The 27,430-nt window shown below is 35.5% G+C and overlaps 1 protein-coding gene across 1 annotated transcript in view; it reads left to right on the plus strand.

The window, feature by feature from the left end:
- Positions 1–27,430, plus strand: part of CAMK4 (calcium/calmodulin dependent protein kinase IV) — a gene marked incomplete at its 3' end in the record, with an annotated part of 295,191 nt that overhangs the window by 147,767 nt on the left and 119,994 nt on the right. Inside the window, exon 2 of the mRNA XM_084233227.1 lies at positions 15,555–15,633. Within this exon, the coding sequence (XP_084089353.1) occupies positions 15,555–15,633 (79 nt within the window). The remainder of the gene's footprint in view (positions 1–15,554; positions 15,634–27,430) is intronic.

A 27,430-nucleotide genomic window follows, 5' to 3' on the forward strand; every position in this document is an offset into this window, starting at 1 on the left:
AAGGTCCCTGTTCTCAAATGGCGCTTTGGGGACAGGCACAATCTTCTGTGTGCCTGGTCTGCCCAGGCCATGGGTGCCCACTCCCCCTCTGGGTTGGGACTGTTGGCCTGAAGGGAACTGGCGTGGGCAAACTTCCCAGCTCACCTCTGGCTCCTCCAGGAGCCTTCTGCTGGTTTCAAGCAGTCTTTATTGAAGAAAGGTCCCTATTCTAAAATGGCGATTCGAAGACAGGCACACTCTCCAGCATGCTGGATCTGCCCAGGCCGTGGGTGCCCGCTCTCCCTCTGGGCTTGGACTTCTGGTCAGAATGGGCCTGGCTTGGGCAACTTTCCAGCTCACCTCTGACTCTTCCGGAAGCCTTCTGCTGATTTCAAGCAGTCTTTACTGAAGAAAGGTCCCTATTCTAAAATGGCGATTTGGAGACAGGCACACTCTTCTGCATACCTGGTCTGCCCCAGTCATGGGTGCCCGCTCCCCCTCTGGGCTCAGACTGCTGGTCAGAAGGGGCCTGGTTTGGGCGAACTTCCCAGCTCACCTCTGACTCCTCTGGGATCCTTCTGCTGGTTTCAAGCAGTCTTTACTGAAGGAAGGTCCCTGTTCTATGGGGTGTTGGTGATTTTTTCTGGTCACTAGGTGGCGCCAGAGATCTCTCCTATTGTCTTTGGGGAGCTGTTATTTTTTTACCCCGTGGGACAGGGGAACAGAGTGTGAGTGGTGGGGAAATCCTCAACGGCTTTGGGGTGCTGTGTCTGCCTTGTGCCCCACCGTCGTGGGGATCCCACACCCCAAATTTCGTGTCCTGGATCTCAGTTCCAAAGCCCTCAGGTCCAGGACGTGGGCTGTAGCCCAGTTCAGTGTCTGCAGAAATGGCGCCTTTGCACCCTGCTCCCGTATCTGAGAGCCTGGTTTCTGATTACTCAGTGAGGGACATTCACCTCAGTGAGGGCCCCCGTGTGTCTCCCCGCAGGCCTAGTTCGCAGGTGTGGGGACCTGGGCAGCCATGATCCGCATATCCCTTTCAAGCTGCCGCTTTTCTGCACAAGCTTACCGGCTGGCCTGGGGCTGTTTGTAGGTCTCCGGGAGTCTTTGTTTTTCTCCAATGGTGCCTGGAGCCGTTTGCTCACCTCTGCAGCTAATCCTGCAGGGTTCTCCACAGCTCCAGTTCACGGGGTGTGGTGGCTGAAATAGTTCCTTTCCACTTACAGTCCCGCTTGATGCGTAGTTTGTTCTTGTTGGTTGCTTTAGTTTTTTTGTTTTTTTCCTCCTTTCTGTTGGTCAGAGAGTGCTGACTTTGTGGGTGAAGGAGGGTAATAGTGTTCTGAGCTTTCCTCCCTTCTAGACCTCTTTTATGGCAACTTTCTTCTTCAGGTAGTTTGTTAGAGTCGCCCATTTATCTTCTGTGTCCCATTTCTCACTGGGACCTGCCGCTTTTCCTCCCTATTAATTTTTTTTTTAATGGGAGATCTTACTCGCAGCGTTTCCTCGCCTCCAAGTTGATCCAAGTCCCAAGACCATGTCTTTTTGAACAAGACATTAAACTTCTCAAAATGAAGTTTCTTTATTAACTGTGAATCTTAATACCTAATACCTACCCTGCCTCTTTGCTGAACTGTTGTGATTATCATACCAGATTATTCACTTCAACATGTAAAATATTTATTGAACTCCAATTACATACATCAACACTTACATTAAGCATCAGGGAACAAAAATAAAACAAATACTTCTATGTTTATTGCAGCACTATTTACAATAGCTGAGATACAGAAACAACCTAAATGCCTAAAAACAGATGACTGGATCCAGAAGATGTGATATATATACACACAGTATAATCAAAAAAGATAAACTCATGCCATTTGCAGCAACAATGATGGAGCTGGAAGGGATTATGCTCAGTGAAATTAGTCAGAAGGAAAAAGAAAAATATCAGATGGTTTCACTTATAGGAGGCATAAAGGGAAACTGTACAAAGGGTCAGAGAAAAATAAACTAGCAGGCAATTTATAGATCTGAGACATACAGCAGGAGAAGGGGATTGGGGGTATCAAAATAGGGGAGGGAAGAGCACAAGGGACTATGGTTATTGTTAAAGGATGATATGGTGGCAGGAAGTTTATGGGGACTACACCTGAGGAGAGAAATCAAATATTGTACAAAAATGAACAATGATTTAAGAAAAAAATAGATACTCCCTTATTTTAAGAAGTTCACAGTCTTTACAAAAAATTTTAAACAGTGAGGCTTATAGAAGCCAGGCCTATATTGTAAATGAATCAAAAAAATTAAAAACCAGGGTAATTCTTCTCTGATACACTGTGGGAAACCTATGTTGGCCGCTTGAGGTGGTTTTGGTTATACAGGAAAGCAGTCCCATATTTCTAGGTTTGCTACTAGAAAATGTGGCATGTTCCTATTTTCAATGTGTATATCTAAAAATTTTCTAAACATTTCGTTGGCAATTGTTGGCAAATGTATTTGTGAAAGAGCAAATCAACTTATGAGATGAACATTTGCAACTCCCATTCTAGACAGACATGCGGTCATGTAAGCCAGAAGCAAATATTAGATGCAGAATTGGACTAAGCAATCTTCAGATCTCTTCAGCAGGGAATAAAAAGGATGTGGTATATGTGCCATGAAAAGTATTCCATAAGAAGGGGTGAGTGTGTTGAATTAAAAAAAATTAAAGTCAAGCTAGCAAGAAATTGGAGAAAGTGATTCAAAGAAAGCAGTATGCTCAAAGACTCAATACAGAAGGAAAGCAGCAGGACAGGAGACTGAAAAGGAAGGACGAGGTGTCTTACATGACAAGCTAAGGATACTGGATCCTCCTCATTGCCACGGGAATAGTAAGCATATGGGAGAGACATGGTCAACTTTATATTCTAGAATGTTCATTCTATTATGAAGGAAGACTGACAGAGACTTAAGACTAGAGGTCAGATTCCATATAGAGGATATGGTAATGGCAAGGGAAATTAAGAAGAGACTGAAATTTATTTGTAACCTAGAAAGTTTTCTAGTAAAGTGTTATTATCATTTTTAATTGACATTAAAATGCCCAATCTTCTACCCTTTAATTTCTCTACAGTCAAGATGCATCCTTTAGTCCAAGGTGTGGCAGAGATATAGTAGCATCATTTACTTTTTTATTTTTTTAGTGATTACAGCATAATGATTCTACTTAAAGTCAATGTTATCTTTGATCAGTGAAACATAGTAATTATCATGGACTTCTAATCACTAAATTAAATTTAAAGCAGAGAATTGCAATGAGTCTACAATTTGATAATCCCTCCTATATCTTTGGAATGGAGCCTTTAGACATTTATATGCTTCACTTACTAGCTATTTCTATTTCCTAAATGTTCATTAGATCAGATGAGGCAGATGTGTGTATCAGTAGAGCTGGGAGAGGCTGTAATTATATGAAGCTGGTAAGAGGATCTCTAAAACAGTTGTTACTCAGGTCCTACCAATTGCTGCTGGATACAAATTAAAACATTGTCATCAAATTTAAGAGAAAGTGGAAATCTGCATTTTTTATGGAATCTCTCAATATTTAAATGTTGGCAAGACATTTAACTTAAAAAAAAAACACTCTGTGTAGGTCAAAGAAAACACATCTGTGCATAATAAGCTACTGACTATGCTTCTTGTTGAGTGATTGTACTGGTTTCTAATCTTTATAGTTCCATAATATTAAATGCTAGATGTTGCTGAATGCCAGTTGACAAGATTAAGTCACAGCTGGGAGAGATGAAGTGTCTTCCTTGTCGGTATCAGCCAGCTGGTACAGTTCTTAGCAACATCATTCCCTTAGAAAAGGCAGGGGGATGTTTCAAGGGTTGTGATCTAAAATGGGATAGTTATTTTGTTTTAAAATATGTCTGTTTGATCATATTCAACAGGAAAAAATTCTGGAACACAGAATTATGTTTTGCCATAATAAAATTATATTTCTTGTTTCACAATTCCTATCTTCTTCAAAAATGGTAATGCAATTGATGTTTACAAAGCTGGCTGGAATGCCAAAGGGGCATTTCTTAATTCCTCCTTTACACATTTGTCATTTGCCAATCTTCTTCAACCACTAGCTTTGTTTAATAGTCATAAATGTATTTTTCCCTTCTGATACAATTAAGTCATATTTAAACTCAGTGACGTGATAAAAATTAAGACCATAAGGAAGGATATATGTTTTGGCAAAGATGGAGCAAAGGGACTACACCTGACCTTTGATCCCTGAGAGATGGGAAACAGGAGCTATTATATTCACCTTGACTCTCTAACTGGGACAATGTAGAATGAACCTTTATGAGTCTAAGCAAAACAACTGTGTAGAGACTGACTGAGATTTCTGGTACTGACAGATACTGCTAGAATACATTAGACCTCTGGCTAATCCAGGATGCAAAGACATCACTGAGCATCTCAGATATTTGACTGACACTTTAAAAGGATCACACTTTAAAAATGAAAACTACACTGTAGTGCAAGGGCCATGACATAGGTTCCATAACAAATCCCGTATAGGTATGTTCTAACAAAAAATAAAACCAAACTCAATGAAATAAAAAAAAAATTGATAACAATTTAACTGCCTACCACTAAAAAGCCAATTCTTTAAAGGAAAGTAATATAATTTGTACTTGCTAATGTGTTTCATTTAAAAAAAAATCTGTCACACATACCCTCATACACAAAATACTGGATATTTAAAGAGTAGGGATATTAGGCCCACAACCAAGGGGGGATGTCGTCAATATAATAGGCTTGACATTGACCCAGATGTTGGAATTAGCAGATGAGGAGTGTATAAAACATCTATGATTCCTTATCCAGGTGTGAAACTATTCTCTGAAGGAAAATAAATAATGAAAACAAAAAACATGAAGGAAAGTATGGGCACAATGAGTAAATGGATAAGGTATCTAATCATAGAAGTAGAAACCATAAAAAAGAGCCTAATATGAATAGCATGTAAAAACAATATAAATTGCATATTGGTATTAATAAATTTAGGTGAAGTATTTTGTATATATATCACTAAATATATTATAGTAGATGGTATGAAATGTAAGGAAATGGTATAGGGATAGAGGATAAAGGTGAAAAAAAGAACCATTGGTCTCCTTGTAAGGTATTGCAGCAGTAAGTGGTTTATTTGGGCATTCAATTCTGCATGTGCTGATGTACTGTTTACATGTGCACATACCCATTAAAGAGAAAGAAATAAAGTGAAAAGAAAAATAATCAAAGTCTTCAAAGGAAGCTTGATTGATACTAACAGTTAAATATTTTGAAGTAAACAAAATAAAGGATTGATAATGGCATTAAGGCTCTTTATATCCATAGGTTTCATTTTTATATCACTGTGATTGAGAATCAGTAATTAAGCTAAACTGATAATTTCAGGTAGTTTTCTTCGTTTACTTTGTGGTAGCCATAGGTTAACATTTGAATTCCAAAACTTCTAAGAACAGGGGTTTTGTTAATTTTTTTAAACAAGAGGATTCATATTTAAGACAATCTTTGTAGAGTCCCAGGTACTAGGAAGAAAATCACGGCCAGTTGTTATTAGGCAAATACTGAAAGAAATTGTTAATTAGGCAAGCAGGTTAGAAAACAAGGCACAGCACATAGAGATTATGAAGGTTCTAGATTTGAGTTAGTGATCAATTTTGAAGAGTTAAGCGCTTGATAATATAACTGTTGAAACTAATGTATGTCTTGAAAAGGGGAATATAGATAAGAATTAAACATAAGGAGCAGTAGATATAGATTAAGCAGCTATCACCGTGAAAAAAAAAATAATGAGAACCTGTCAGGGAGGCAGCTACAAGAGTCAGTTTAACGTCCCATTTAGGAGGACATGACGGATTCTGATCCTGAAATAGGGTGTTTACCTTTGTCCCAGCAGTATTTGACAAGTAGAGAAGTAAGAGGTAGCTATACACAGACTGAAGCCAAGCTGTTTAAAATCTTGGGCTTGAAAGCCTCTTCAGTAAGTTGTTGGGAAAATTGGACTGCCACATGCAAAATAATGAAAGTAGAACACTATTTCTTGACATACACAAAAATCAACTCAAAATGGATAAAGTACTTGGATATAAGATCTGAAACCATAAAATACAGGGAAGAAAACAAAGGCAAAACACTTCATGACATAAGCTTCAGAGACATCTTTGTGGACTCATCTCCAGCAGCAAGGAAAATCAAGGAGAATAATAACACCTGGAGCTACATAAACTTAAAAAGCTTTTGTACAACAAGAGGACAGTAACTAAAAAGAAGAGACACTCTAGTGAATGGGATTAAATGTTTGCACACCATACATCTAGCAAGGGACTGACAATAAAGATCTACAATGATCACATACAACTCAACAAAAAGAAAACAAACAAACCAGTCAAAATATTGGCAGAAGAGCTAAACAGGCACTTTTCCAAAGAAGATATACAGATGGCCACATGTATATGAAAAAAAAATGTTTATCATCAGTTTTCATCAGGGGAATGAAAATCAAAATCACAATGAGATGCCACTTCATGCCTGTGGGAATGCCCCATATTAAAAAACAAACAAGCAAACAAAAAAACCCTACAAACAACAATTGCCGGTAAGGTTGTGGAGGAAAAGGAAGCTTCTTACACTGCTGATGGTGATAAAAGACTGGTCCAGCCTCTATGAAAAGCTGTGTGGAGGGTCCTCAAAACACCAAAAATGGATCTTCCATATGACCCAGCAATTCCAGTCCTAGATATTATCCCAAAGAACACAAAAACACTAATTTGAAAGGAAACCTGTACTCCTGCATTTATTGAAGCACTATTTACAGTGGCCAAATAGGGAAACAACCTAATTGGCCCAAAACAGATAAACAGATCAAGAATATATGGTATATATACACAATTGAAAACTACTCAACAATCAAAAAAAAAAATAACTCTTGCCATTTGCAGCAGTGTGGATGGCCCTGGAAGGGGTTATGCTCAGTGAAATAAGTCATAAAGAGAAAGACAAATGTTGAATTGTGTCACTTATGTGTGGAATATAAAGAAATCAAACAAAGGGTCAGACAAAGACAAACCTGAAAGCTAACCATAGAAATGAGGAGTCCATGAGTGAAGGCAGAAGGGAAGGGATGAAAACAAAGTGGTGGATTATTGTAAGGAACAATGGTGATGGACTGTGGATACTTTGGCTGTGGGAGAACTACAGTGATCACAACTAAGGAGAGAAATCCTATACTTTCCAAAAATTGAGAATGTAAGAAAAGGGCACTTCATTAAAAAAAAAATAAAGTTTTAAAAGATTAAAAAAAAATCAAAATCAACAAGCAACTATAAACCAGAGACCAGAGACACACTATGGGAGGGAGGGGGGGAAAGAAAGGATTAATAAGGGGGGCAGAACCATGTGGGGAATATTACCAAAATGAAAATGCATACCTTGTACAAAAGTGAAAAATGATGTAAGAATTATATAAAATGAAATGTATTAATAAAAAAAGAATAAGTAAAATCTCAGGCCAGAGCACTTCATACGATCTGGAGTTTGATATTCTTTCTTGACATATTTTTTTTTTTTTTTAGATTGGGGCTCTAATATTTAAATGTCTTGAGAAATCTCCAAGTCTATTGACACCTTCTAAATTCTAAAGGTTAGCCATTCATTAAGCTGCAGATTAAAATGCCAAACCAGTAATTTAATCATTTCAGCAGTCTTTTCTCCTGTCCTTTGTTGGTTTAAGGTTCAGGATTTTTTTTTTTTTCTGGTTTTTGGTGACCAAAGAACATATTGAAACATCATCAAGTATTGAAGGATATTAAGTGCAGAAACTGACAGAGATGAGGAATGAAACTATGAAAAACTGTCATGGAATGGGGCAAGACATGTGCTGACATTAAACACTTAGAGACTGACTTTTGCAGATTCTTGTTCCTAAGAAGCAGTTTTGAGGTTATAATCATTATTTAATAATGTATCTGATCTAAAAAATCAATGAAAACAGATCCATTAAATAATAGTGAGTCAGTTATGTAGGAGAGATATTATATGTAGCCTTACATATGTTTTTAACATATAACTGACAGTTTTTATAAATCACAGCTTTGCTTTTAAACCTTTCCATGATGAGGTTTAGGAGTATCTTTCCTGAAAGTATATATGTGCATTAAAAATATAACTAAAAAATCAAATCCAAAAACAAACAGAAGAGCAAAAATAAATGCATTGAAATGTCTCAAATTATTATGATGACCTAGTATATTCTTTAATCAAGCACCTTCAATATTAAAAAAGAGACTAAGTTTCTTTTAGTTCTATTTCAAGATCCTATTAAAAAAACCTGAAACTTTAATAATTTATTAATAAATCTTTAATAACCTTAACAAATAAATTAAAGAATGAAATGAAGAATATCATTAGATGGACACAGCTAAAGCCAAGAAACACATTGAAAAACAGTCACCTCCATATTATATAGTTTAGAAGATGTGGGATATATATAGATAATGGATTACTACCCAGTGATCAAAAATGACGAACTCTTGCTGTTTGCAGCAACCTGAATGGAGTTGTAAGGGACTGCGATAAGCAAAGCAAGTCAGAAGGATAAAGACAAATATGGTGTCACTTATAGGTGGAATATAGAGAAAACAGACAAAGGATCAGATAAAGCCAAATAAACCCTTGAAAACTAGGGTTAAAAACTAACCCTTGAAAGTTGACTATATTATGGATCCAGGGAGGCAGTGGGGGCATGAGAACAAAGTGGGGTGGTAGCGTAATGGCGTATGTGGGACGACAGGTGTTTTGGTGTTATGTTCACTATGAGTAGCACTTGAAGGGGAGGAGGATCCTATACTCCCCAAATATTATGAGAGTGAGGGATATTGGGATGGGAGAGGGAGATTGTATATTTGAAGTTCTCATGCATTTCCAAAGAGCAACTTGTATATCTAATGGCAAGTGAAGCCAAGCTCTATTGCTACAATTGAAACAAGCACAAATTTTCCTCTAGGTCCTTCTCCATAAAGCAAATCTCTGACTGTCCCTTCATAGGAGAATACCCGTGATGTCAAATAGCCTCAACATTGTGCAGTGTCATCCTAATTCCCTAAAACATTGATGTGAATCCAAACTTCTGATTCCCTGCTTCCTTTCTAATCATATTTAATATCACCTGCCCCTTTTAATGCACTTGGATATCTATCAGCTGGTGAGACAGTTTTGTCAGTGTGCTTGCATTTCTTTTGGGAAAATTAAAGCTTTGCCAATCCCTCTTTCTAAAAGAAGAAAGGAGAGAGTAAGGGGGTGAGATTATAAAGAAAATAAAAGAGAAGTATATAACAAATGAAAATTAATTTTGACTTTTGTTCCTTATATGTTGGGCATAAAGAACATATAAAAGTAAATTATAGGATTAAAAAAAAATCCCTTTTCTGTACTAAGTAGTCCCTAAATGTGGTGTAAAGGGACCCTATACTGAATTGTCTCCAGACAAATAAATATACCTGGAGCTTTTCCCTCGCCTCAATAAGTTTGGCACATGTGCCAGGTGCCAAAATCAGGTGCTTCTTTAATAGCATAGAGGCAATTATAATATGTAAGGCATAATATATAATCATATACATTGTATTATGATCATTGTCTTTATGCACTGTACATGATTGTATAAACATGACTACTTACTCTTTTCTCTACAATGAAATATGTAGTGGTTCATATTTTTAACCTTTTGACTGTAACCATTTTTTAATAACCAGTCATATTTGAAAAGGTTAAACTAAAAGTGATTTTTTCAAAAAATTCTTTTAAAGAAAAGCAGTGTGAAATTAGAAGTCAGGCTCAGACTCCAGTAAAGTTGTTATTTTCTTTTTTTTTAAAGATTATTTATACAAACATTAGGTACAGTCAGAAGCGTGGGAGGGTGAGAGAATTCACCAGAGCCAGAGTGGGGAGCAGAACAGGCAGAAGGACCAAAGTACACTGCTGAGGGGAGCAGCAGGTGGCAGGAGAGGTCTGCACACCATGTGGGACCCTCACAGGCAGCCAGGGATCCAACTGGCTCTGCAGAGGCTGCAGGCAGCTTCGCAGCCCAGCTCTCAACCACTGTGCCACCAGGGGAGGCCCAAAGTTATGATTTTCTTATCAAAATCAGTTGGAAAAAAATGAACTGGAATAATTTCTATATTCCTTCACCTTTTTGTTAGAGGATAATAGATACAAAAAAATCAAGCTTCAGGCCTCCCCTGGTGGCGTGAGCGGTTGAACACTGCGCTATGAAGCTGATCTCAGCCTCTGTAGCACCGGTTCAATCCTAGCCAGCAAGGGTCCCGCATGGCGTGGCAGACCTCTGCTGTCGTGCCCACTGCTCTCCTCGGCAGTGTATTTCTTCAGTCTGCCTGTTCTGTTCCCTGCTCTGTCTCTGGTGAATCCTCTCACCCTCCCGCGAATCTGGCTGTACCCCCGTTCTTGTATAAATAAATAAATATTTAAAGAAAATCAAGCTCTCCCTTTCAGTTTAATAACTCCATATATATATAAAATATACTCTAATCTATAATTTTCTTCTTCCTTTGTATCTCATGAAATTTTTAGATTATTCTTATAATGTGCTTTGAAATGAGGATACAGCACTATATTGCAATGGTCTTTCTGTCTTAAAAATTAATCATTAATGTGCTCTGTGTCAAAATGATTTTCACTTTTATGTAAATACCCTGAAAATAGGGCTCCTTTCTAAAATGATATTATTACATTTAAGTCAGTCATTTAATGTTACAACTATAGATTGTATTTTTGAGAAGTTGCTGAAATATTTTTTCATGTATTTTTATTTGGGCCATTTTCTTTTAATCTTTTTAGATTTTAGAAAGTTTTAACTATGTAAGTGGTAGATGTGTTAACTCGCCTTATTATGTCGATCATTTTTTAATATATACATGTATCATGCCATTACACTATATACTTTAACCATACACTATATTTTATGTCAGTTATATTTCAATAAAGCAGAAGAAGTTCTATAGACCTGTTAATATTTATAGGTCCATTCCTTAGCAAAATAAAACTTGACTTCCTGAATGAATTCTTCATACACTAAATAAAGAAAATGAAACATAAAAATATGTTTCTGGCATCCTTATGTCCTGAGGTGAACAGCCAAGATTATATTTTGATAAAATGCTTTCAGGAGAGTTTGCTGAGACTATTTACATATTGAAATTACTGATAATTTCATGTGATATAGAAATTAAGGAATAGATACCATTTAATATGCTTTTTTACACACATTGTTGAGTAATATTAATTTTTCAATGGGTGTAACACTTAAAATTAGCCTTCTAGTGTTCTTTGATGTTTGCAAATCACTTTCCCTTATATCTCCCTTTTCTTTTAAATTTCACAAGTTACTATGAAATGAAAACAGAGTATTAGAGGATTGAAAACAGAGTGCTATAAGCAATATTTTGGTAGTGTGGTCTTTTAATCTTTGAACAATATGATTTTCTTGGAAAGATTTTTTTTACTGCATTTTTATTAAAGTATAACTTACATACAGTAAATTTCACCTATTGTACAGTTCTGGCTATTTTTTTTTTAAGATTTATTTATTTATTTATTTGTACAAGCATTGCGCACAGTCAGAAGCACAGGAGGATGAGGGAATTCACCAGAGCCAGAGCAGAGAACAGAACAGGTAGACTGACAAAACACACTGCTGAGGGGAGTGGCGGGAGCGGCAGGAGACGTCTGTCACACCATGTGGGACCCTCACCAACTGCTGGGGATTGAACCGGCACTGCAGAGGCTGCGGGCAGCTTCACAGCCAAGCACTCAACCACCACCAGGGGAGGCCCAACAGTTCTATTTTGAAAAATGTTTACAGGTGTGTGACACTACCACAATCAAGATATGGAACTGTTGTATTATGCTAAAAAAAATCCTCTAATACTCCTTTGGAGTCAACCCCCCATCCCATGCATACTTCTCATAACCACTGATCTATTTTCTGTCTCTATCTTTGCCTTTTGAACCTAGCTTCTGTCACTTAGGATATTATATGAGAATCATGCAAGTTTTGTGCACTCTAATTCAATCCTTCTTTTTCTTTTTGATTAGTATTTCACATATGGGTAGGTCACAGATGAGGAATATTGGAGTTATTGCAGATTTTGACGATTATTAATAAACTGTTGTAAAGATTCTTATTCAAGTTTGTGCAGGAACATAGTTTTCAGTCTCAGTTGGTTACATACATAAGAGTGAGATGAATATGTCATATGATATGCAAAGCTGTTTTCCAAAGTGGCTATGCCTTTTTGCATTCCCTCTAGTAAATAGATGTTCTGTTGTTCTGCATCCTTGTGAGCCATGGTATTGTCTTTTTCTCTATCTTAATGAGTACGCAGTTATATCTCTTTGTGGTTTCAACTCCCTAATGATTAATGATGGTGCATATATTTCCTTTGGCTTATTTGACATCAGTTTAATTATTCTGGTAAAATATATGTTTACATATTTTGCCCATTTTAAAATTATTTGTTTACAGTAACATTAAGTTATAACGTTTTCTAAGTTTCACATGCGATTTTGCACATTTTTAAAACGCATTTTCATTTCCTTATTATTGAAGTTTGAAGTTCTTTATAATTTAGATACAAATCCTTTATCAAATATGTGATTTGTAAATGTATTTCTCTGTAGCTTTTAGAGAATAAATATTTTAATTTAATTTAAATGAATTTAATTTAAATGTATTTGTCCTTTCATTCATTGTGCTTTCATTTTTTTAATGTAATAAATCATTGCTTAACTAAAAGTTACACAGTTTTCTTCCATTTTTTTAAAAAATGTTTACATTGATCCATTTTGAGTAATTTTTTTATATAAAGTGTGAGATATGGATCAAGATTCTTTTTTCATTTTATTTTTTGCACAAGAATAAGCAGTTGTTTCACTGTTATTTTCAGTTGGAAAAACTCCTTTCTCCACTGAATTTACTTTTTATCTTTGTCAGAAACCATTTGGCAAATATGTGTAGGACTATTTCTGAAATCTTTTTTTCATTTCCACTTGTTTCCGTGTTTATTATTTCTCTACTACCACTCTCTTGATTACTGTTCATAGAATGTCCAGAAATCAATTATGTGAGTCCTCTAATTTTGAAGAGAATGTTTTTGGCTTTTTGTGTGTGGCTTTTTCTCTACATGTGAATTAGTTTAATTTAGTTGACAATGTTCTTAATGTCTTCTGTATCTTTAGTGGTAACTTGTCTACTTTGTATATCAATTGCTAAAAAAGTGTGAATTCTCCAACTGTATTTATGGATTTATTTATTTCTTTTTTTAGTCCATCAATTTTTGCTTTATCAAATTTGAAGCACTGTTGTTGGATGCAAACCTGTTGCTATTTATTCTGTCATTTGGGGGGAATTGACTCTATCATAAATTAAGTAATGTCCATCTTTATTCTTGTTCCAATGTCTACTAGATCTGATAATATAGCTATTTCCACTTTCTTTTGATTAGTATTTGCATAGAATTCCTTTTCTATAATTTTATTTTTAGTCTACTTATATTTAGTAGTTTTTTTGTACATGGTATCCAGTTTGGCATTTTAATTGAATCTGATTATCTTTATTTTTAATTGGTATATTTATAAGATACACACTTAATGTAATTATTAATGTGATTAAAGTCCACAAACAATCCAAAGCTGTGTTATTTTTTAATTTTATTGTTTTCCCTTGTGTCTAAATTTTGATTATTCCATTTTAGGTCCATTGATGGTTTATTATTAATTTTCTTTTAACATTACTTTATTAGCTGTCCTTGATTACAATTACATCTTTAGTTAATTGAAATCTACCTTAAATATCATGTTATTCAGCATGTAGTATAAACATTTACCTGTATTTTCCTATTTTCCCTCTATTCTTTATGTTATCTTTTGGTTGTACACAATGCATTGTTAATATTTTCACTTTAGATAATTATATTTTAGAGAAACTTAAAATAAGGCAAGTTGAATTTTCTTTGTCTTGCTTTATTTCACTTATAGACCATGTGACACATCCGTCCATAGCTTTAAAAAATGCATTGAAATTACTTTGTTCAGTCTTCAAAGTCTGACAGATATACAGATATACGTCAGGGTTTATTTATTTATTTATTTATTTATTTATTTATTTATTTATTTATTTTAAGAATGATCTCAAGGGCCTCCTGATGGCATAAGGGTTTAAGTCTCAGCACTAGGAAGCTATCTGCAGCGTGAGTTCAATCCCCAGCCAGGGAGCTAACCCACATGGTGCAGCAGACCTCTCCTGTCTCACCTGCTGCTCCCCTCAGCAGTGTTTTTCTGTAGATACCCCTGTTCTGCTCCCCACTCTGTCTCTGGTGAATCCTCTTACCCACCGCATCTCTGGCCTGTATTCCAGTTCTTGTATGCATAAATAAAATAAATTAAAAAAAAGATTTATCTGAAGCTACCTTTTTTGTAATCTTGCCCATATGTGATAACAGTTAACTGAATTCCTTCTTACTATATTCCTTTAGAGGTGATAAATTTTCCGTACTTCTCCATATTCTTTACAAAGGCATAGATCTACATACTCATACATACTTTAAAAAAAAGGTTAATTTAGAGCCTCCTTGGTGGCACAAGTGGTTAAGATGCAACCTCTGAAGCAGTCCACAGCCACTGAAGCACGAGTTCGATCCCCAGCTAGGGAGATACCCACATGGTGCAGTGGACCTCTCCTGTCTTGCCCGCTGTTCCCCTCAACAGTGTATTTCAGTCAGTCTGCCTGTTCTGTTCCCTGCTATGTCTCTGACGAATCTCTCATCCCCCATACCTCTAGCCTGCACCCTGGTTCTTGTATACACTAATAAATCTTTTTTAAAAAAGGTTAATTTACATATATGCATATATATATGAACATGTCATAAACTATTATTTTTAGGGCATGCATTAGGTGGTAGGTTGTTGGCATATTCATTGGCCAATACAAGAATCAGAATCCCTGTGGGGCTAATGTTAGCTTTGGGCAAATGTCAGTTTACCAAAAAGGCAAATTCTCAAAGGTGCCAGTTCCCTTGTCAAATGAGACTATTTTGACTCATATTCATATGTTGAACTTAAGCCCCCTCCTTAACGCTATATAGTATGCTTTACTCCAGACACATACTTTGGAAGAACTCAAAGATTCTGAAATTGCATAGCTATCCTCTGATAGTTATGTTAACCTGAGGACCTGCTTAACTACAGAGTTTACTGAATGCAACAGCCCCAGATATATTACTTGTATAGATGGGGCTGGTGGGAAATAGCAAACTGGAAAACCTTCCATTTTTCTCACTAAGCTATATTCATTGTGAAAGAAAATACATATTCTTGAATATTGAGCTGATTTTATAGTAGAACTTATAAACACTGTCAGTTATGAGGGTAACAGCAAGAGATACTTTATTTTCAAACGTTTCCCTTTATATTATGTTCACAGCATAATATTTTCTTTTTGTCTTTTCCCCCTCAAGGGGTGCTACATCCATTGTGTACAGATGCAAACAGAAGGGGACCCAGAAGCCTTATGCTCTCAAAGTATTAAAGAAAACAGTAAGTTTGTTTCATTTTATAATAGCATCTCTAAGGGATTTGTGACCTGGAAAAGCCAGAAGCCCTAGCTCATGGAACAGAGTGTTTGTTCAAAGAGCTCCTCTTGTAGCCAACTGATTTGAATCTTGATTATGAGTGTGCAGTCAACTGGATGATTGTCTGTTGGAAACTGTGTGACACTTTGAAAGTGAATGGATCTCAGGTTGGATGTAGCTGAAGGGAAAAGTGTGGAAAGAGCTGGTAGGTGATCTTGCTTTGTCCTTCAGTAGTCTTTCAGTAGTCTAATTCCAATCACACTTTGGTACACTAGAAAAACTTACTCTTTAAAACTACCTAAATGAAACACAAATAGATGCATTTTTGAAGGCGGCATCAGCTTATAACTTGCTAGATTTTTCAGACACAGGGTTTGCTTCAGTAAAGTCCAACTGTGTTTGAAAAGTACATTTGTATTTGAACAAAAAGGAAAGATGTTTTCTTACCACTTTTTTTTTTTAACCCTATGCTTGGGACTGAGCTGAGGAGGCAAATGCTATTAAGATTATCCTATAATGAGTAAGAAATGCAGCAAGGGAGAGCTCAAAAACTGCCAGTCCTGCACCCAAGAGAATATTTGTCTTTGAAATGTCTTGCTTGCACTTTCTATCCTGAAGTATTTTTCCTTTATAAAACTATAAAAAGACAATGTATTCTTTTAGAGTGCATTCTTTTGTTCCCAAATTTTATGTGAATATGTGAAATATATGTATTTCTGAAAACTGAGTTCTAAAATGTTCCAAGGAGTGTAGTATCATAAATTTTCAGTAATTCAAAATAATAGCTCTTAAACTAAGAGATTTTTCTTTTTCTAGAGACAACTTATTATCACCAGGTGTTTATGTATTGTGTAATGCAAGGAAGTTTTAGACTCTCACACAATGAAGAAGAGATAATAATACAGGATTTTCAGTTCAGTAGAAGAGGAATGACATTTTGAAACAATCCGTTAGCATTTAAAGCCATAGCAAACTACCAAAGACAGTTACATTGGAGACTGTAATGATTTATTTATTTATTTTATTTTATTTATTTTTTTCCAAAATAGTTAATAAAATAAACTTCTTGAGCCAGCTGTGTCACTCCCAAAAAATGAATACAGAAAGGATAAGTATATATCTACATACTATGTTAATGGATATTTTGAGATGAGAAACCTACATTATTTTTTACTTTTTTTTTAAATAATAAATTTTATTTTTATATCCCCCATACAATTGGAGACTGTAATGATTTAAATGGCAACTGTTACTGATAAACGTTATATAAATAGGGTCAGACAAGAACTTTACATTCTGAGTTTCATGTGGGTTATAAGTTTGTTCCAGAAAATAGAGGAATCATTTGATTAGTAAGGGTTGAAATTTTTCTTAAATCAATATCTTTTTGAACTAATGATTATTAAAAAAAATGAAACAGAATTTCCTGTTAAATGTTGAATTTTTATGAAAGTTGATTGGCATATTTTAAATACAATAATAATAGTTGCACACAAAATGTTATTAAACAGTTTACATCCATTTTTTTGCCATTTAAAAGAAATCACCAGTATAATTTGTGTTGATTTTTTTTCATAGCTAAGGAAATTTTGAAGAGGAATAACTATATAAATAACTATTCAGGAATAGCTAGAAAAAAAAACTTCAGTAGTGATTTGTGCATGTGCTGATTTCTAAACAACAAAGGACTGATTTAGAGATGATTGGTTTATATCAGAAATCTTTGGATGAATTGGAATAAGAGATAGGTAAAAATATTTGGCAGGTTTGTAGCTCTTATTCACTGGAAAGTAAAGTTCTGGTTTGCTCTTGCTGTCTTTTCTTCATCTCTGCTGTGGAAACATTCCCCAGAAGTTGGACAGGGGCAGAATGTGTAGGGAGCCAAGTGGAGGATGAAACTAAAGAGAGGAGCTGTAAGGCAGATGGTATAGATGTAGTTACTGTTATGTCAAATGAAATTAGAGAAAATCCCCTGGAGAAACCTTAGCTTTGAATGTGAGTTAGAATTCTGACTATAACCAAGATGAAAATGCATACATTGTGCAAAAATGAAAAATGATGTAAAAAATATATAAAATTAAAAAAAAAAGAATTCTGTCTCATAGAATAAGCCCTGCATAGAGACATGTAAACAAGAGAAATAATAGGCAGTACCTCAAAGAGCAGTTGCCTCCAGTGTTTAATTCCATATAGGTCATAGAGACAGAAACTTCTTTATCTAAATGAAATGAATGACATTGAAGAATCTATTTACAGAGGAAATAATGCAGGAAAGATATTTTCCTAATGTATTCAGTAAGTATTTGCTCTTGAAAGAAAGAGGGTTTGAGAAAACTTGAATTATCTTTGTAATCTACCTATTAGATTGAACCATATAAAATTACTTCTTATTTTTGGCCTGTAAAAAAGGGAATTTTATATGGCTCAGCTAATAACCTTAAGACTACTTTATAGAATAATTCTTCAAATCCTTAACTTCTGACTAAACCAAAATCTAAAAAGTCTGAAATATTATCTATATCAATCTGTCATCTATCACTGTCTGTCTATGTATTTATCTATCAATCATCTATCTTCAAGAGATTCCTAGAACTGACATAATAACCCACCATAAACTGGAAGACTTTAGATAACAAAAAATTTATTATCTTAAAGTTTTAGATGATAAATTCTGAAATCAAGGTGTGAGCAGGGTTGGTTCACTCGGAGGACTGACCAAGACAAATTTTCATGTCTCTCTCGAAGCTTCTGGCAGTAGCCAGCCATGCTTCATACTTCTCGATTTATAGATGTATCACTCTGTAAGACACACACAGTAAGCTCCTGTGTGTATTTATATCATCTTATCTCATTTTGTCTATATCCAAATTTCCCTCTTCTTTTTAGGACACTGGTGTGATTGGGTTATGAACCCACCCTATTCCAGTATGACCTCATACTAAATTAACTAATTATATCTACAAAACCCTATTTCTACATAAGGTCACAAACTTAAGTACTCAGGATTAAGACTTCAATGCTTCTTTCAGGGAGGGCATAATTCCACCCATAATACTGTCTATAAATTTCAGTTTTTCCCTTCAGAATTTTATCTAAACAGGAGTAAAAGTTATATCACATTCAAGAAAGTTAAGAATTTCATTAGACTTCATTAATTTATCCATAGGAGGACAGACTAAACCTCCAGCTCTTACAGAGAAATCCATATCCCATTGGTGGTCAGGACAGAAATATGAAAAATAAAGTAATATTCAGACAGTTGTTTTTTGGCTAATAAAATACCCTTGTGGGAAATTAACATCTACTTACAAAAATAATTTAATTACCATATATTTTATACATTGATACAATACTATATATTATATATATAAAGAACTATGTTTCATGGAATTAGTATACAGGAAAATACATAGTAACGAAGATCACATTAGTAACTTCTTTTTAAATAGTTACAGAACAACAACAAATAATGTGGGTGGGGGGAAACAGGAAGAAAGAAAATATGGCAACAGTCAACAATTATTAAATTTAGGGCAATACACTAGTATCCATTCTGATATTTCAACATTTCAGTATATATGAAAATTTTCATAATAAAGTATTTGGGGAAAACATGCTTCAACATTGTGATCCTGTTCAACGTAACATGTCTTTGGATATTCAGAAGCATTTCAAGATCCTACAGTATCTAAATGTTCTGATAAACATTGGTAAGTCACTATTACTATTGAAGTACCAGAAAGCAGTAAGTGGAAACAACTTTTTACTGTACAGAAAAATCCTGGACATTTTCAGTAATAATATCCATTTGTCTCATTGCATCATTAATGAGGATAATGAGGATCATAGAGTAAAGAAGAGAGAAAAATAAAATGAAAGTCTTTTTCAATTGTGTTTTCCACTTTGTATTAGTGATTCTTATACTAAAGTTGTCATCAAATCTCTAGGAGTGTCATCCATGCTCTCCTTCTGAGAAAAAGGAGTCCATTTTATAACTTGTATTTTGAAATAGTTACAGAGTCACAGTCAAATCCATTTTTGTTGCCTATAGATACCTCATTACCTTGCACATAAGAAACTGCCTTGCAGTTATCAGTGGAACTTTGACTATGAACTTTGTAAAATATGAATCAAGAGTAAAGGAAATAAAATTAACTTTTTTTTTTGTGCATGAGTCCTTGATCATGTCTCTTTTGTGTGATATTTAGAGGAAATTGAAGTAGAGTAGGAAGATTGACTAACCTACTTCCTCAGGTTGAAGACTTTCAGGACTTTAAAGAACTCCCACAGACATATCTGGTGGGATAACCAGTTCATTTATAATACGAGAAATCTTTAGTGATGCCCCACAACATTAAAATATGCTGAGCTACTTACAACTGCACAAAAGGAAAAAATAGATTCAGAAAGGTATCAAAATTTGAACAGAATAAGCAGATTTGAATAGACTAAGTAAAATTTGAACAAATTCAGCCTGGACTGAATTTTGCTGAGCTAAATGGAAAATCACCACTTTTAAAGAATGGAATGGTGGAAATGGGTTCATTATTTCAGGAGTAATCCACCTTAGGAGGAATCTAAATGATCTCACCTTTACCCCTATCAAGATGGTTCATTTTCAAGAACTGATTAAGAATTACGAAAGTAATGTTCAACAACATTTTATGGTGTCTTTGGAATTTTGGAGACAAAATATTTGAATTCTAGATGTCAGATGAAATTTCTGGCTGTTTGACTCATCTTTGGAAAAGATTATATTCAGCTTACTGTAAAATCCATGCCCTTTCATGAGTACTCAGTAATGAATCTAGGACAATCTCAATGTGTAAATTCAGAACTTATGAGAGTAAGATTCAATCACCCAATGTGAATTCATAATGTGTAGGTATTCTTATTGTGCTTAAGAATGGCTGTGCAGTTGTGGGGTGAGATCTTGGACTCCAGACTGAGTTCAGAGTTTGGGACCACTTCTGCTCCTTATTACTTGCGTGACTTTATAGATTATTCAATTCTTCCTGTATAAAAGGGCCTTAAAAACACCTGGTTCATGGTAGTCTAATGAAGACTGAAATGATTTTATAAACATTTCTCAGCAAACAAGAAGCCTTTAATATATATGACCTTTATTCTTCTTATTAACTATAATGGGTTTATACAGATATTTTATAATAATACTGTTCATTCTGTATAATTGGAATATTTTCTTGAGCTTGATTAAAAACATCATGAGCAGCGCCAGACATATTGTGCACATCTGCATGAACAAAATTATTTGTTTTAAAGTACTTATAAAATTTCTGCTGAGAAAATTTTACTGTTGTTATCAATAAAATTTAATGTGGCATTAAATAAAGATTTCTGTTTATATGATCTACTAAAACTAAAGCTGAATGCCTGTGATTCCTAGATTCAGAATGCTTTCAACTCTACAACTCTTCTGATTCTTACTGTTGGAGCAATGTGACTGGATCCACAGTGCAGATAATGTTTCAGATCTAAATTTCATCATATTTTAGTGACAACAGTATAAAGTTACCTATAAATTTCTGGAAAGTTTTCTCTTGAATAACTTAATTAGCATTTACATCATAAATGCCTCTAAAATCTCCTCAGTTACTTGAAGAATCATACTTTGTGATATGCTAATCATCTTATGAGTTAATTTATAACTTGTATTAATTTCTACTAAATTTTGTTTATATTCTTATGTGCTAGAATATGTGTATAGAAGTATGGTGTTGTGGGGGGATTTGAGTAGTCCTGTTATACAGTGTACACAGGCCCCTTTCCAAATTCTTTTTTTTTTAAGATTTATTTATTTATGCATACAAGAACTGGGGTGTAAGCAAGAGGGGCCAGGAGCGGAAGGGGGGTGAGGGGATTCACCCGAGAAAGTGGGGAGCAGAACAGGCAGATCTACTGAGATACACTGCAGAGGGGAGCAGCAGGCAAGACAGGAGAGGTCTGCTGCACAATGTGGGTTAGCTCCCTGGCCCGCTGGGGATTAAATTCTTGCTGCAGTGGCGGTAGCTTGATAGTGCTGTCTTTAACCCCTGTGCCAGCAAGGAGGCAAGCCTCTGTTTCCAAATTCTTGGTGGGTGACTCTCCACAACCTCTCCTTTAGAGATTTTCAGGTTCATCTGTTGTAAAATAAATAATGACATTTAGAATATTAGGTAAATTGGGCCTCCCTGTTGGCGCAGCGTGTTGAGCGCAGCCCTGTGAAGCTGTCCGCTGTCTTTGCAGCGTGCGTTAGATTCCCCGCCAGCCAGGGAGATTCCCATATGGCATGGTAGACCTCTCTTGTCTTGCCCGCTGCTACCCTCAGCAGTGTATTTTGGTCGTTCTGCCCCCTGCTCTGTCTCTGGTGAATCCTCTCACCCTGCTGTGCCTCTGGCCTGTATTCCAGCTCTTATATAAAAATAAATAAAACTTAAATATATGTGTGTATATATATATATATTAGGTAAATTGAGGATCACCTGTTCTTGTCTCTTCTTGCTTATGTTTAGAAGCATAGAAGACTGCTTAGGAGCCATCTGTTTTCCAGTTGCTGTGATGTGCATGAGATAGCTAATCATCCTGAGTTGAAAACTTGCCTTTAGTAAACACTTCTGTAGCAACTTTTAACCACTATTGGGTATGCTCTAGAAGTGCAGTCAAGGTCACCTTTGGTCAGTGATAGAGAAGAGAATAATAAATCACTAGCTCAAATAGGCTTTTTGGACCTGATTGAGGTCTCTGAACACATTAAGGAAAGTAGCTGTCAGATAAAGAGCCATGTCAAGTGAAGTGAAACTTCTTCAAGCATTCTGTCAGTTGAAGCCTATTGATTTTCATAGGGACTATGAAGCTAGGTTTCCTGGAATAGGAACAGGGATACTTCTATTTAGATTGTGACAAATATATGTCCACAAGAAAAAAATGGTACTTGTGTAGAGTGTTGAACTTGATCTGATTTGTATGCTTTACCATTCAAAGATCTACTTTGAAGTCTGAACATTCTCATAGAGAATAAGTGATATTTTTTGTTAGAAGTGTTGCTAAAATCTGTCACAATTCCAAATTCAGCTTGTTAATTCATCCTCATTCTATTCATCTCTTAAAGTTTTTTTTAAATTTTTTAAAAATAAATACTGTAATTCAGAGGCAAGTTTAAACAAGAGGGAGAGAAGGAGAGCATGCAGACATAGATCTTGTGCTGTTGCCCAAAAGCTGAAAATACTTTGGCATCTACTCAAGTTATCACATGTACATATCTTGTACTTTTATAAACAATAGATTATTGGATCTAAAATTATCTTTATCCTTTACATGAAGTTTATGGAGGAGAAAAAGAAGACATACCATCAGCTCAGAATAGAGAAAATCTTGGAGAAAGAATTTAGGATACCATGATCTTGAAGAGACTGGAAACCTTGCAGTGAGCTGAGTGGGAAAGGCCTTGTACCAAAAGGCAGTTTTGGGCAGTGGAGTGCTTAGCAGTGGGGAGTTAAGAGGGGCCCATGGGCATATCAGAACTATAATCTTAATGTGGAAAAACATTTCAATTTTTATTTTATATACTTCTTTATGGTACCTAGTTGAATGGTGGTCAGAGCTTCATCTATCCAGGCAAATTACAAAGATGACAGGAGAGAAAGAAGAATAAATAAAAAATCAAGTCCTGGAACTCTAAAACCCTTAATTTGCTAAAAAAAGAATAAATGAATAACTGTGCAGAGGACATTAATCAAAAATACTCAAATAATATTTAGCACTGAATTAGCTTCCAACTTTTTTTTTCTTTAAGTAAGCACTCTCAAATCACCATATGCCATTTCAGTTGTTCTAGTAGTAAAGGACCTTTATGCCATTCTTATGAATGGAGCTTATGAAGCACTGTATAATAACCCCTTTCACATGCTAACACAACAAACCCCAAAGGAGTGTTTTGCTTATGGGAGTCTTATATAAAGAAAGTACATATTCAAAGTATACAATAATAGGTAGAATTTGAACTTATGGCTAATGAATCTGCAAGTCTGGGCCCTTTCTAGTTATGTCAGCAAGGTCTTGATAGAGCAAAAGGCAAAACAAAACAACAACAACAACAAAAGAAAAAAAACTTAGGAATGATCATGGCCTTGATGATTTAGGCCTGAAATTACATATTGTTCCCTGGCTGAAAAAGCCTTTATTGACACACAGACACTGAGAAGCTGGGTATAGCGTCTAAGTCAAAATATAAAATCAGTGTAAATCATATTCCCTATATGCAGAGAATACAAGAAACATATTTCTTTCCCAAATTCTTTTAAAACCTTATTTAAGGACTCTCAGCAATAATATCCACTGAAATAAAAGACTGTCTGGGGAATGCGTAACGTACAACCTACACATTGCTTATGACTCTCTTTGCTCTTCTTTGCCTCAATGGTGAATGTGATGAAGTTTTGGCCAGGCAGGGCTGTGTAGATGGAGTTCCAGTTTTCTCCTGCTACAAGTGTCACTATCATGGGGATTAATTCACTTGAGCTTACTCATACTTATCACTGTTCCAGAAGTCTCAAAACTGTATCAAATGGGTGGTTACATCTTCAACATTTTTCTCCTGACAACACCAGGCTGTCACTGGAGAAAATTTGAGATCAGAATACTCTAGAAGTAGTTTTTCATCATGGTGTCAGAACACATTTGGGTGTCATGATCAGTTTCAAGGTGTGACATGCATAATACTAGACTATATATGGTATGAATCATTTATTTGACTGATAATCAAGACAGATCCAAGAATGTCATCCTAATCTTTTAAATTCTAACCTATTTTTCATATCAAAATTGAACCACCACATTTATATTTGCAAAATCATTTTGAAGTATCCTCTGTTTTCTGTGAAAATTAAAATTTCTCCTGAGATGTATGTCACTGCATATCTCAGGGGAAAATGTTTAACATTTCCTGACAAAATGTCTTAGTTTTTTCCAGTTTATGTGTCTTTTAATTTAAGTGTTTCTTTAAAGGTAAACTAGCCATCAGTCTAAGTTTAGTTCTTTCTCATACCTATTTCTCCTTCACCCTGATCTCCCCATTCTGGCCTCTGGGTTTAAAAAGAACTTAAGTAACCCATAAAACATGGTGTCCATGTGAGGATGAAGTGGCGAGTTGTAAGAGTTTTGTCCAGGTACACTGCCTTGAAGCCACATGCTCACCTAACTGGATGAGGGCACCAGCAGCTATGGGCAGCTGGAGACACATCGTGGGGTTTACCAGCTGTCTGCAGAAGGCTAATATATACCTGTCAGATGTTCAAGGACCAAAAAATCAGGACCACAATATCAGAGACCAGCTCGGGGTGTGGGCTACATGCCTGTTAGGATCCTAAAGGCTCTGGAAGGCACCATGGAGCAATATGCAAGCAGTAGCTTGGAATGTGTGGGTATCTACAAGAAGCATTCATAAACAAAACTTTTAAATTCTGAGTCATTTAGCCCAGAAGAGACTTCAAGGCATGTGGATGAGGTGCAATGAGGAGGCCACATTGTTGTGCAGAAAAGGCATTGAGAGGGACTGAACCTATATGATAAGATGTGATCTTAGCAAGGGAGGCAAATCCAAACTTCCACATCCAGGAAGAAAACTGACATGGATTAATATCAATGATGGATTTGTTTTTCAATTCTGGTATCATTAGTATCTTTAGCATCTCTTTCCAATTTCAACCCCAGATTATATTACATTTGGAGTTATTTAAAAGAGGTTTTCTCCACTATAATTCATTCCTTTTATTTTTTTCAAAGGAAGATTTAACATCCTTAAGTAAAATTAATGAGGTATTTGGAAGTCTTAGTTATTTAGAAATAAAAGCAAGCAGCTAAAGCTTCTTCTAAGAATGTCCAGGTTTGCCCCTATTCAGAGCTACCTTCAGTAAAGGTTTCAATCCCAAGATGTAATTGATGAGGCAAAAATGCTGATATTCCTAGGGGTATTTTTTCGTTTTTTTCAAATTTTATATATATATATGTATATATATATATTTACAATTTATTTTTTATATATATTTTACATCATTGATCATTTTTGTACATTGTTTGCTTTCTTTTCTCAGGTGTAGTGTCCATAGAATTCCTGCCACCATTCACCCGTGCACCATCCATAGTCTCTTGTGCTCTTCCTGTCCTTGTTTTGTTATTTGACAGATTATAGTCATTGACTTTTAAAACATATAGATACATAGTTTTACAACTAATAGATGACAGTTTTAATATCAAAGGGATATTTCAGAGCCTTTGAGAATATACAATGTTCTACTCCTCATTTCAAATGGTTTGGGAATTGTGCAACTGAGTCATTGCTGTCCAACCAAAGAAAAACAAAATTAAAGCTAAACTCTTTTTTCATGTAATGTTAGTAATTTTAAAACATTTATTTATTTATTTTTTTAAAAAAATAATAAATTTTATTTTTATATTCCCCCATACAATTGCAAACGCCCCATTCTGACCCCAATCCCTCCCCTCCCGCCGCCCACCCCCCAAAAAGTGTCTCTGGTTCATAGTTTTTTGTTGATTTTGATTTTCACTTTCTTATAGTTATTCATTTTCCTGGTCCCTTATTTAAGTTTTCTAGATTCCTGCTATGAGTGAGACCATCCGGTATTTTTCTTTTTCTTTTTGGCTTATTTTGCTGAGCATGATCCCTTCCAATGCCATCCATGTTGCTGCAAATTGCATGTGTTTATCTTTTTTGAATGCTGAGTAATATTCCATGGTGTATATGTACCACATCTTCTTGATCCAGTCATCTATTTTTGGGCATTTGGGCTGTTTCCAAAGCTTAGCTATTGTAAATAGTGCTGCTATAAACATAGGGGTGCAGGTATTCTTTGGAATTGATGTTTCTGTGTCCTTCGGGTAAATACCTAGGATTGGAATTGCTGGATCATATGGAAGCTCTATGTTTAGTAGGTCCAGAAATCTCCACACAGCTCTCCATAGTGGTTGGACTAGTTTGCACTCCCACCAACAGTGCAGAAGAGTTCCTTTTTCTCCACACCCTCGCCAACATTTGTTGTTGCTAGATTTTTAATATGTGCCATTCTCACTGGTGTGAGATGGTATTTCATGGTAGTTTTGATTTGCATTTCCCTGATTACAAGTGATGTTGAACATTTTTTCATATGTCTGTTGGCCATTTGAATTTCCTCTTCAGAGAAGTTTCTTTTTAGCTCTTCTGCCCATTTTTTGACTGGATTATTTTCTTTGTTGTTGCTGAGTCTCATCAGCTCTTGCAGATTTTTGTGATCAGTCCTTTATCATTAGTGCTGGGTGCAAAAATGTTCTCCCAGTTGGTGGGGTTTCTCTTTGTTTTTGTTATTGTCTCTTTTGCTGTGCAGAAGCTCTTTAATTTGGTGTTGTCTCAGCTGTTTATCTTTGCCTTCACTATCACTGCTTTGGGTGATGTGTCTGTAAAGATGTCTTTGATGTGCAGATCACGTAGTGTTTCGCCTATATTTCCTTCTATGTATTTTATGGTTTCAGGTCTTATGTCTAGTTCTTTAATCCATTTTGAGTTGATTTTTGTGTATGGTGTGAGGTAGTGGTCAAGCTTCATTCTTTTGCATGTAGCGACCCAGTTTTCCCAGCACCATTTATTGAACAAACTTTCTTTGCTCCAATGCATAGTCTTTGCTCCTTTGTCAAAGATTAGTTGACCATAAATCTGTGGGTTTATTTCTGGATTTTCTATTTGATTCCATTGTTCTGTATGTCTGTTCTTGTTC

The sequence above is a fragment of the Talpa europaea genome (genome assembly GCF_964194135.1).
Source record: "Talpa europaea genome assembly, chromosome: 5".
Lineage (NCBI taxonomy): Eukaryota > Metazoa > Chordata > Mammalia > Eulipotyphla > Talpidae > Talpa > Talpa europaea.